Source organism: Rattus rattus, chromosome 14, assembly GCF_011064425.1.
Source record: "Rattus rattus isolate New Zealand chromosome 14, Rrattus_CSIRO_v1, whole genome shotgun sequence".
Classification (NCBI taxonomy): domain Eukaryota; kingdom Metazoa; phylum Chordata; class Mammalia; order Rodentia; family Muridae; genus Rattus; species Rattus rattus.
Genome location: NC_046167.1, coordinates 63,918,921 through 63,931,932, shown reverse-complemented (window position 1 = coordinate 63,931,932; position 13,012 = coordinate 63,918,921). Strand labels below are relative to the sequence as shown.

At 45.8% G+C, this 13,012-nt stretch overlaps 1 protein-coding gene across 1 annotated transcript in view; it reads left to right on the top strand.

Annotated features, from left to right (window-relative positions):
* Positions 1-13,012, top strand: part of Dtnbp1 (dystrobrevin binding protein 1) — a 191,633-nt gene that overhangs the window by 173,300 nt on the left and 5,321 nt on the right. Inside the window, 1 exon segment of the mRNA XM_032884248.1 lies at positions 4,341-4,496. Coding sequence (XP_032740139.1) covers positions 4,341-4,496 — 156 coding nt within the window.

The following is a 13,012-nucleotide window of genomic DNA, read 5'->3' as shown; positions in this document are numbered from 1 at the left end:
TGGCATTGGACCCTTAATCTAGTCCACGAGTATGCTCAGTGTTACTCTGCTAGAGTCCATATCACTCAGTTTTTGCCAGCATGCTATGAATCTAAAATTATTTCAAAGAGAAAACCATTAAAAGCTGAATGTCACAATTTTATGAATAGAAGGAGGGAAAGCCAGTATATCCCCAAGAGTAAAATCAGTGTCTAGGGGACTTCGCCTTGTGACTTGGGCTCCTCCCACTGCATAGAAGTCAGATCTGGGACTCACCATAGTGAGTGGGTGTTCTTTCATGGAACTATATCACCATTTCTTATTATTTATGCCTTTTTTAAAAAAAGATTTATTATTATATATAATAAGTACACTGTAGTTGTCTTCAGACACACCAGAAGAGGGCATCAGATCTCATTACAGATGGTTGTGAGCCACCATGGGTTGCTGGAAATTGAACTCAGGCTCTCCAGAAAAACAGCCAGTGCTCTTAACCACTGAGCCATCTCTCCAGCCCCCTATTTATGCCTTTTGTTGTTGAAAAAAAAAAAGTCCACTTTACACGAACACCGCTGATACAGCTAGAAACCATTAAGGAAATGCAGAGAACACGAGGACATTAGCTGTCCTCACATTTTAACAGTCCTGTAATCTGAAAGCTATTTGGTTGTTGACTTTTTTAATCCAAAAAACAGTTTTGGAAGGATTTGTGTGTAAGAATTCAAAGGTTTCTCCGTTCTCCATGACCCTGATACATAATTAGTTTTCTGAACTGTGTAACACCCGACAAAGGATCATAACATTAGATTGTAGTTAGTAGACATTTTAAAAAAGTAATTCTTAAGCTGGATGGTAGCCGCTTGTCTTGATTGCACCACTCAAGAGGCAGAGGCAGGCTGATCTCTTAATTCAAGGCCAGAGTGAGTTCCAGAATAGCCAGGGCTACACAGAGAAGCCCTGTTCAAAAAAAGTAACCCTTGGTCTTACTTATCTCAGGTGAGACACTCCTGACATTTTTCTTAGCACACGTTTAATCCGGTGTGTATGAGTTTTCTTTTATGGTCTAGATGAAGTGTTTCATTCCCTGTCCTGTAGCTGCTTTGGGACCTTCTGTCTTTGTCCCAGGGGCTATCAAAGGTGCTGGATTGCAGAATGGGGTAAGGCTGCTCCTGAAGTGAGCGTGCTGGGTTAGTTTTTGTAAATTTCACATCCATCTGTCTCATTTGTGCCGAGTATGGTTGGTTGTAGCCCCTGAGGTGATAAGCGAGTCTGTGTGTTATGAGTGACTGTCCTGAGATGGATGAATGATGGTGCTAAGGCCCCAAGGGAAGATGTGGGTGTGGCTTGCTAATGCAGCTAGGGGGCCACTTCAGACTTGTGGAAAAACCACTCTGTCTTTTTCTGAAGTTGTTCTTTTTGATCTTAGGACCATTTTCTGAAACCCTGTTGAGTGTGGTGAATCTGCCCAAGGTAGGCCACATGTGCCCCAGGCAGCTATAAATGCAACCTAACACAAAACTTGCTTAGAACTTTGTAAGTTTGGGGAGGGTTTGGGGCGAAGGGGTAATCCGATGACATGGCTGTCAGGCTTGAATTTTATAGGTGACAATATCATGTCGCATGTCTAAAGGTTGGACAAAGCTGCAGGTTTAAGTCTCTGGGCTGACCTGTCTTCTTCCCCCAAACAACAGCCAGCCAGAGTCACTTTTTCTCAAGGGAGGGCTCTGACCAAGACCCTGCATTGAGAAAAGCGGGGTGAGATGCTCTTTAGTTGGGTTTTCTTTCAGGTCCATCCGTCCTGCGTGTTGCTTCTTGGCACAGCTCTGTGGATGGTGACAGGGTGGCTCTTGTCTCCCTGACAGCTCAGCAGTCGTGTTTTGTTTTAATTGTCATTTTTAGTTCCATAACCCAAACTCTCCTCACCCCACCTCTGGAGGATTTGAGACATGGTTAGATTTCCTTAACATAAGGAATTCAGATGGAAATCCATGCTGCTAGCAATTCAGACCCTTGGGGTCATTCTAGGAGTCCTGAGAAAATGGAGCACCTTCATTCCTTTACAGATGGTCTTGGGTCTGTACAGTATGACGTTCTCTCTCTAAACAAAAACCCTTTTGATAATTTCTAAATTGATCTTTTGTTTTGAATGGCTAATTTTGGAATTGCTTCTTTTAAACCAGTTTACCTGAGCTATGAAGTGTTTGAAGCATGCTAATGTGTTTTAGAGTTGAATTACACTAATGTGCTTGGCAATTGTCAGGCATTCAACAGATTCATGGACTGTCAAAGCCAAACAAATCAGTAAGTGTCCTCTTGCTGCAGGCTTTCCTGAGTACACAACTCTGCAGGTCTATTGAGAGCACTGGAGGGTGCTGAGTTCAGACAGCCGAGGAGGCCAAGAGAACGATTTAGTGCTGTACTTGGTTCTGTTTCTTGCTAATGTCTATCTGTCTTTGTTTGTGAAGGGGGAGGGGAGAGAAGGATCAATGAATGAATGAATGAATGAATGAATGAATGAATGACTCCTATAGCCTGGGAGTCCCCATCCCTCTGCCTCCACCTTTCAAGAGCTAGGATTCCAGACATGCCCATTCTGTGCTGGCAGTGTGTTCCTGTTAGTGTTGGCTGTGAGTTAATGTCCAGAGTTGTACTGCTGACGGTTCATGTATGCCTGCCACTCCCGACTCCTAACCACCCCCTTAGAGATGCGTGCTTTTACCTCACCATGGAGAGGACCCTAGAGTCATCTGTCCAGAGATGGTTACTGTCCTGTCTCTGTTGTTGTAGCTAACATTGGTTTGTACTCCTAGCCGGTATTTAGATTATAGAACAAGGAAGCCCGGACAATTCTAAGCACTAGACATTATATACTTGGTATGAGATACAAAACCAAACCAAACCACCACCCTCCCTCCGTGCCTGAGTGTTAGGCCTGCCATTCATAGAGGACAGTATGCTCAGGATCTAATGGTGAAGGGGTTGGAGGAGCGCTGAGAGCAAAGACAGGCCTAAGAACCTTTGTACCATGTGCTGTTTGTTCTGTTAAAATTGTTTAATTACATAACTTTGACTTATGTGTACATTGTCTCTGTGCATGTAAGTACCAGTGTCCACAGAGGGCAAAGGGGTCAGATCCCCTGAGCTGGAGTTACAGAGAGCTATAGGGTGCTCTTTGTGGGTGCCAGGGATTGAATTCTGGTCCTCTAGAAGAACATAGGCCCTTAATTGCTGAGCCATTTCTCAAGGCTGGCTACATGCTTCTTCTCCCAAGTTTCTTACTGTATAAAATGCATTTAAAAGTCATGGAGTGGCACCATCATCCCCTGACTTTCCTTCTGAGATTTAAGCTTGGTGCTTTAGATAGGCGGGCAGTGGCTGAGTCCAGGGACCTAAGTCTCCATCCTTGGTGGTGCCAGAGCTAATAATGCTCTACCTCCGTGCCCAGCCTCTTACACGGGCGGTGAGATCAAGCCTCAGGTCTTCATGCTTCTGTAAAGCCCTCGGCCCACTGAGCTGCCTCCCCCACCTTGATAACCTTATTTTTAAAACTTGGAACTTTGTGCCCATTAATAGGACTCCTTTCCCTTCCTTCCCACCGTCCGTCATTCTACCTGTGTGCGACGTTGTCTACCTCAGGTACCATATTGTAGTTTAGTCACAAGTAAGTCCTCCTGAGACTTGCTATCTACTTAATATAATGTTCTTATATAATATATATAAAAATATATAATCATGGTGGAACACGTGTCCACATTTCCTTCCCTTTTCAGGCCAAATGACATATGTGTTCTTACTGCATTTGTTGAGGGTTTCCTATCTTCCCAGAAGTAGTTGACAAGATATTAAAAAGAATGAAATACAGGAACGTTCCTGGAGGAACTCAAGTCTTTACCTGTTTTATCATTTTCATAAGTCAGCCTGAAAAGACAGCACGCACTGCAGAGACGGCTCTGTAGCTGACCACTGGCTGCTCCGTCAGAGCGGGATTTCAGTTCCCAGCACCTACACCAGTGGCTCGAAACTGCCTACGTGACTAACTCCAGTTGTCACCGTCTTGTCTGTGTGGCTATGCAGAGACACAGACATAGAGATAATTGTTGTTTTAATGACAGTTTGGTAGAAACAGTCGGGGTGGGACAAGGTGGATGTCACCGAGAAGTTGTCAGTGACTGACAAGTCACTCCTTGCTGTGAGATGACGAGCATTGCTGAATGGTAGGAGGTCCCAGCAGAGATGGCACCGGGGGCAAGCGCTCAGCATGGCAGGGTGCGGGGGATGCTGCCATCTTCTATGGCAGAATCTGTGTCACCTTCTGCCCAGTCCCCGCTGGGGCTCTCACCACCACTACTCTGCTTCTTCAGCTGAACTCGATACAGAACACGCACAGAAGGTCCTGGAAATGGAGCACACCCAGCAGCTGAAGCTGAAGGAGCGGCAGAAGTTCTTCGAGGAAGCTTTCCAGCAGGACATGGAGCAGTACCTGTCCACAGGTCACCTGCAGATTGCAGAGAGGCGAGGTGAGCTGGGGAGTTCCAGGCTGCTGACAGAGGGGTCTGGGGAACAAACAGTCCAGGGGGTTAGACCTACAGCGAATGTGACTGCCATGATCATGCCTGAGGGGACATTATTTTGCCTCTTCCTTTAATTCTGAGTTCTAGTTGAAAAACTAAAAAATAATTTAATACAATTAAAAATGAAGTTATACAGAATTTTGAAAAGTGTTTTGTTATTTAATGGTGTTCAGGATCTACCCGGGTTCTTAAACATGCTAGGCAACTACTTGACTAAGCCAGAAAAAAAAATGTTGTGGGTTAAAAAAGAAATGACTTATAATGTGGTCCTTTTCTATCTGTGGAGAGTATATGTCACTGCGGCCACAGTCAGCATCGCTGTGGCTGACTTCTCAGATGCCATCAGTTTTCTCCCCAGTGTTAAGTCTCTGAGGGACTGGAGCTGGAGTCATTGGTGGAATGAGTGGTTTGCATGCCTGAGGCTCCTCAGATAAACCAAAGAGGTTGAAAAAAATAGAAAAGGCATTTTAAAGGGTGATTGTCTTTATCAGACATAAGGGACCAATTTAGTTCCAGGAACTTTTCTCCGTAGAGACCAAAATCCCTAGGTGCATGCTGTATATAACCTTTGCTATCTATCCCCCAAGCACTGTCAGGAATCTTCATGTTACTTAGGTTTCCCACAGTGTGAGTGCACGTTCATAGTTAGTGTGGATTGTTTAGAAACGCTGTGAGAAACACTTTGAGAACATGTTTGGTACAGATGGAGCTGTCACAGACCAACCTGTTCTCCACCTTCAGACATGGAGGGCATGGGTGCGGAGGACCACCCGTATCCCAATGACTTCTCTGGCTGAGCTGGTGTTGTGAGGAATAGCATCCAGATTTATAAGTGAACACCTTGGGGGTGAAGACACTGGAAGGTTCCATCTTGTCTCCTGAGGAACTGTCTCCCTCCTGAGTGCAAGCGGGGAGGGCGGGGGAAGGGCAGCTGGTGTTTCCCTCTGGCAGGTACAGTGCAGTTTGCAGAGCACCAGGTCACCAGGTTGAGTGTCCCATCCTCGGTGTGCCACTGCCTCCTGTGGCCTGCCTCGCCTCCATCTCTTGGCTCTCCCTTTCTGTGTCTCCTGCTTTCCCAGCCTTACTTCTTCTCACCTGTCACTCTGTTCCTTGTCCTCAGTGGATGTCCCCACCCGGAAAGGCTATGAGAGCATGAGGAAGGACAGTTCTGCAGAGAAACAGCTGCCCCAGGATGTGCTCAGGATCACCAAAGTTAGCTTTTTAACTCCTGGTAGGTAGCGCAGGTTGGAGGTCTACCCTTTCTTTCTCAAGAGTCTGCTTCTTGCCAGTTTAACCCACTAATAGAGAGAAGCCATGGGTTTTTACTAAGAACACTGTGTTTACAGGGCCTGCTTCAGCTCCTGTGGGACAAAGTAGAAGCCTTGTACCAGCAATTTGCCAAGTACCAGATAGAGCAAACTTGCTAATGCCGTGCCCCTTTAATACAGTTCTTTATGTCGTGGTGACTCCCAGCCATAACACTGTATTCATTGCTACTTTATAGTTATAATTTTACTACTGTTAGAATCGCATTGCAGATACCTAGTGTGCAGGATTTCTGGCATGCGACCCCCGAAAGGATTGAGAATTTGATACAGAGGGACTCGAGGCAGGCGTCCGTCACGGCTCTGACACTGATATGCAGCAGGCTTCGTGTCAGGAGATGGCTTTCTCCTTGGCCCGTAGAGAGCCCTTTGTGTTTTTTCATGTGGCCAATATCAGGGTCTTAGGGTTCTACTGCTGTGAGGAGACACCACGACCACACAACTCTTAGAAAGGAGAACATTTAATTGAGGCTGGCTTACCGTTCAGAGGTTTGGACCATTATCATCATGGCGGGAAGCGTGCAGCAGGCACTGTTGAGAGTGCTACATCTTGTTCTGCAAACAGCAGAAGGAGAAGATGTACCACACTAGGCTTGGCTTGAACATTTGACACCTCAAGACCTGCCCCACAATGATAGACTTCCTCCAACAAGGCCACACTTCCTACTAGTGCCACTCCCTATGGGCCAAGCATTCAAACACATGAGTCATGGAGGCCATTCCTATTCAAACCACCACATTCTACTCCCCGGTTCCCATAGACTTGTAAACCATAACATAATGTAAAGTGCATTTACTCCAACTTCAAAAGTCCCCATGGTCTATCACAGGCTCAACAATGTTTAAAAGTCCAAAGTTTAAAGACTTCTGAGATTCATGTACTCTCTTAGCTGTGATCCCCTATAAAATTAAAATCAAACAACAGATCACATCCTTCCAACATCTAATGGCATAGGGTGTGTGTGTGTGTGTGTGTGTGTGTGTGTGTGTGTGTGTGTGTGTGTTTCCCCAAAATGGAGGAAATGGAGTGTGTAAGGAAATACTGGATCAAAGCGAGCCGGAGACCAGCTAGCCAAACCCTAAACTCCTGCCTTTTCACATCTTAACGGCAAATCCTTTTTCAGCTTTTTTGACTACAGCATATTTCTTTCTCCTGGGCTGGTTCTACTCCCTGTTAGCAGCTCTCCTGGGCAAGTATCCCAGGGCTCTGGCATCTCCAACATCTTGGGTCTCCAAGGGAACTCAGGCTTCATCGTCACATCTTCTCACAGTGGCCTTGCAGAAACACTCTTGCCACACGCCTAGCCTCACCAGCTTCCCTTAGACATGGCTGGAAATCCCATGACCCCTTCATGCAGTGGCCTCTCTGGGATGCCATGCAGGGACACCCCTGGTACATTCCTAGCCACAGTCTTCCTCAGACATGGAGGGAAAATCCATCGTTGGTTCTAAAGCCAGAACCATGTGGCTGAGGCTGCCGAATTCTGCCTTGCTGGGGCTGGAACATGGTCCCCTCATTCAATTACAACTTTACCAGCTTTCTATTTTCTATGGTTTCCTTCACTGCCTGAGCTTGGCCGTCCTGGAACTTGCTCTCTAGATCAGGCTGTCCTTGAACTCAGAGATCTGCATGCCTCTGTCTCCTAAGTGCTGGGATTAAAGGTATGTCCCACCATACCTGGATCTAAGCTGCTCTTTAATTTCTTTTCAGTGCTCTGAGGGCACTGCTGCCTTTAATCCATTTATCCTCTGACTTTTCTTGAATCTTTTGATGTCCTTGGGCACAGGCTTTAGTTCCTTTCTTCCTCGTGCCCCCTTTCATTATAGATCTTTGTAAGCATGGCATTAATAACCACAGGACACAGTCCAAACTAGGCTCATTTGAAATCTTGTCTGCAAATGCAATTAATTCAAAACTCTTCAATTTAGCCTCAGTCTGATTTTTTGAACACCAAAATATCCCAGGAATAATCACTAGGTTACTAAACCTCTTCTCCTCTGAAGCCTCTTGAGTCAGGCCTACAGTTCAAATCACCCTCAGCACCGCCATCTTCCATTCTCTTACTAGTATGGCCCATTTAGCATCCCTAAAGCATTCACATCACTTTCCTAACACAGAGTCCCAAAGTCCAAAATAAACCAAACAAAAACATGGTTAGGACTATCAGAGCGATACCCTAGTCCCTGCTACTTAGCGTCTGTCTTAGCTGGGGTTTTGTTGCTGTCGAGAGACATGATGGCCACGGCAACTCTTAGAAAGGAAGCCATCTAACTGGAGCTGTAATGAAACTGCATTAAAGTACAGGCTCAGGGTTTAGTTCATTCTCATCATGGCGGCAGACATGGTGCTAGAGAAGGAGCTGACAGCTCTACCTCTTGATCCCCAGGCAGCAAAAGGGGACTGTGTGCCACACTGGGTGTAGCATGCGCATAGGAGACCTCAGAGCCCTCTCCTACAGTGACGCCCTCCTCGCTCCAGCGAGGCCAGAGCTCCTCACAGCCCCCTGTCCTACGGGCCAAGCATTCAGATACATGAGTTTATTGGGGCCATACCTACTCAAACCAACACAATCGGGTATCTTTTTATTTATTTATTTATTATGAGTACACTGTAGCTGTCTTCAGACACATCAGAAGAGGGCATCAGATCTCATTACAGATGGTTGTGAGCCACCATGTGGTTGCTGGGATTTGAACTCAGGACCTCGGGAAGAGCAGTTGGTGCTCTTAACCATTGAGCCATCTCTCCAGCCCTTTTATTTATTTTTAATTAATTAATTGATATTATTTGATCTTTGGTGTTAGAACATGCTAGGCAGATGCTGAGAGCCACACCTCTAATTCTCGGTGTATCTTACAGGGCACTGATCTTCTCTTGGGTCCCAGTACTCGTGAGTTCCTCTAACCTTAATTACCTGAAAATCCAATCTTAAAGTACTCGTATTGGAGATTAGCATTTCAACAAATTAATTTTGGGACTAACTTTAGCCATTCCATCTATACAGATAATACCCAGCCTAGCAAAGCTGCCTGGTGTTCTGGAGGACTGTGGTAACATCGTAAGAACTCTTTGTTGCTGAGAAATGTAACTCTACCCTGTTCACTCTGGCCCAGAATATCCTGGATGTCTGTCATCCTGGATGTCTGTCATCAGGCCAGAGGAGGCATAGATGGAGAGAAAGTTCCCTGAGATGTTTCTCTGTCTCAGGAGGACATGACCTACGGGTGACCTTGTGGGCTGATGAGGAGTACGTGCTGATGGCTCCAGAGGCGCTCTTCTCTGGCAGAGGCCAGCTAGGACCAGGTACTGCTGCAAATGTGGCTAGCGCTTGGCAAGGAGAAGGCACACAATAGGTCCTTGTTGTATGAAGCATCATTCAGTGGGTTAATCACTATGGTTTTGAACATTTCAAGAATAATTCTTTCAAGCTGCCAGAACGTGTTTGGATATGATTCATAATTAAATTAAAAAAAGAATCCAGGCAGTTGTTTCCATTACGTGCATCTTTCAGGCAAGCACTGTTGAACACATTTGCCTTAGCTAGAGTGGAAACATTCCTGTTAACAGGAATCAGGTGTCTTAGCTGTGACGAGCTGCCCAGGCCTCCTACCCAGGCCAGCACTACTTCAGGAAGGGTCTTCCTCTCCAGCTCTGGGGGAGCTAAGTGGTCCTTAATTTAGAACATCAGTCAATATAAAAGTTGTCTCTCGTGGGTAGGCAAGTCCATAAGATCAGAAATAGCAATGGGAACTTTTCTTCAAGTTTTAATTAAAGCCACAAAACTTTATCCAGAAATGTGTCAGGAGAGGGTGCAGATTCAGCTGTGAGCTCCAGAGCCGTGGTGAGCTTGGAAGCCCCTGCTTCAGGGAGCAGAAGCAGGCCCTGGGGCAGGCCACCACGGGCCTGCAGCTCACAGTGCAGTAGGCCCAATGGGCTGTGCAAAGTCCTGGCTTCAGTCCTAGTCCCCTAAACCCAACATCACCTATCAGGGAACATCTGCTTTGATTTTGTGATTTTTGATTTAGATGACCGACCTTACCTCTAAGTTTGGATGGACAGATCTCTAGGAGATGCCCTGCTCTGCATGCAGCCTAGTTCCTTGCTCCAAGTTAGGTTTCGAGTGTTTTGTTTTGTTTTGTTTTGTTTTGAAAAGATTTATTTATTTAATTTATATGAGTACACTGTCACTGTCTTCATTCACACCAGAAGGTGGCACTGGATCCCGTTACAGATGGTTGTGAGCCACCATGTGGTTGCTGGGATTTGAACTCAGGACCCCTGGAAGAGCAGTCAGTGCTCTTAACCACTGAGCCATCTCTCCAGCCCCCAGATTTCAAGTTTATGAGGATCCGTGCTGACAGATTAAGGCCCCTGGAGCTAGGGCTGCCTCTACCCCTAGACTAGCATTTCTGATGTTCGTGTGCACTGAGGGTACCAGGGAAAGAATGAGGTGAGTGTTTGTGCCGTGTGGATGTTGACATCCAGCTGAGGAAAGGTAGAAGAAACAGGTGAACCACTCCATGATTGAGCTCGGTGTCCCAGACCTGCTCTGCAATACAGAAGGCTCTGAGACAAAGCTTCTAACTCTCAGAGCTCCTTACGGGACTCTGCATTATTGTGATCACTATTGGTTTTCACTTTAATAAAGAATTACTTGGGGTATTTTTAAAAAAGACATTTCCAGACTTCATGTTTTAATATTTGCTTTAGATCTTTAAAAAAAATATGACAGAATATTTCAGGAAGGATTCAAAGGCATAAATAATTTTAATACTCATGGATTCCTTAGTATCTATGTTAGAATAAAATTTCGCCAGCCCAGTCGGAACTGTGGCTCCTTCTTGACTGTGGAGATTTGAATAGAATTGGCCACCATAGGCTCATGTGTCTGAATGCTTGGTCACCAGGGAGCAGCAGCACTATTGGGAGGTGCAGCCATGTTGGAGGAAGTGTGTCACTGGAGGTAGACTTTGAGGTCACAGATGTTCAAGCCCGGCCTAGTATGGCTCAGTCTTTTCCTGCTGCCTTTGGATCCAGATGTAGAGCTCTCAGTTCTGTTTCTAGCACCATGTCTTCCTGTCCACCACCATGATGCCCACAATGACAATAATGGACTAAACCTCTGAACCCTAAGCCAGTCCCAGTTAAATGTCCTTCGTAAGAGTTGCCATGACGTGCTGATCATCCTTCCTCTCCTCCAGATGTGACAGCCTTTACATTGCATGCGTGTGATACACAGATGGGTTGTTTTCAGTGTATGAGGTCATAGGTTCACACTCTAGCACACAGTAAACAAAACAATAAAACATACTTTTATAGAAGTAAGGTGTTAGCTTGTAGCTTGCTTTGGGAGACCCTTGAATAATGAGTACACCCCACCGAGTTCAATTTCTATAGTTAAATTTATTTACATGGAATACATATAACCCCCTCATTTCCTATGAATATGAATCCTTGTTCCCAGTTTGTTACTAAAAACAGTACTGGCGTGGGGATCGCCAGATTAGTTCTTTTTCTCCTCACACTGACAAAAATCCATAGGAGGGATGGGCTTCCGTTTATAGGTCACGAGGCCATCCTGGAGGAGAAGACACGTTAGGTAGGTGGTGGGGTAGGAGTGGGGGTGGGAGTAGCCAGATGAGCAAGCCAGTTTGTCTTCCATTCACTGTCAGACCCCTGTGCACAAGATGGGACTACCCCACTGTAGGACAGGTCTTCCCACCTTGGTTCATCTTCCCTAGATACAACTTACAGACGAGGCCTGCGGTGTGTTCGTGAGTTCATTTTAACCGATCATCACAGATTAGCTTTCAGAGACCCTCAAGTGTCTGTGTACATCTTACAGAGCTGGGTCCTGCTATCTGACCGTGAAGATGTGGGGTGACACCGCACGTGCTGCGTCATGAGCAGATTCCCACGGACACTAAGTCCTACAGCTCTAGGTTGCAGTTGAGGACCACACTGAGAACTGCTGCTTTTGGGGCAGTATTTCGTGTTTGTCAGCTACTTCTCAGCATATCTATCTATACCAGCCGACAAGCTCCCTAGCTGCACGGCTCTTGGTGGGATCCCTAGGGACATGTCATAGTGTTGCAGCCTCCTCCACCCTAACTAATATGAAGTGACATATTCAGGTTTTAATTTCTTAGGTTGCTCATTTTTTTCAATTAAAAAATATTACACTGTATTTTATTAATACCCTTTCCCCTTCCAGATCCACCTAATTCCCTACTGCCACATTCCACGCCCTCAGCACATAGACATGACCATATCATAACGCAAAACTCGTTTAGTCCAGCTTTAGACGCCTCAGTCATGTTTAGAAGTTTCAGAGGATCAGTCCATTATTGTCAAGGTGAGAGCATGACAGCGTCCAGGCAGGCACGGTGCTGGAGGAGCTGAATACTCACTTCCAGGCAGCTAGGACTAGGGTAACAAAGCCACACCCACAATGACACGCCCACTTCAACAAGACCACACCTCCTAATAGTGCCACTCCCTTGGCCAAACATAATACAAACCATCACAGTGTCCAAATGCTCTTTTGTCTTTGTTGACTACAACATACTTCTCTTTCTTAGGCTGCCCATAGCCTGTTAGCAGGCTCTCCTCGGCAGGTGTCTTAGTGTTTTTCTACTGTGAAGAGACACCATGACCAAGGCAACTCTTAGTTGGGGCTGGCTTACTGTGAAGTTCAGAGATTGAGTCAAACAAGGCTACACCTCTTAAGAGTTGTACTCCCCGGGCCAAGTATACACAAACCATCACAGCAGGCATCCCATGACTCTGCTATCTACATCATCTTGGGGTTTTAATCAGGATTCCCCTTCACAGCTTCATACAGTGACCTTGCAGAGACTCCTCTGCACACAGAAGACTTCAGCAGCTTTTCTTTCTTGTGGAAGATTTCACAACCCTTTCCTGTATCCTTACTGATCCTAAAGTGAGAACGATATACCTGAAGCTGCCAAGTTCTCCTGCTGCTGGGCTAGAACCTGGGCCCTCCTTGACTCACATTTGCATAAGCTTTTGTTGATGGCTTCCTTTACTGCTTAAGCTTTCCTTAAATTCTTTTTTCCACAAGTCAGAAGCTTAGCTTGCTGCAAAGTTTGCCTTTAGGTCACCACTGGCTTTAT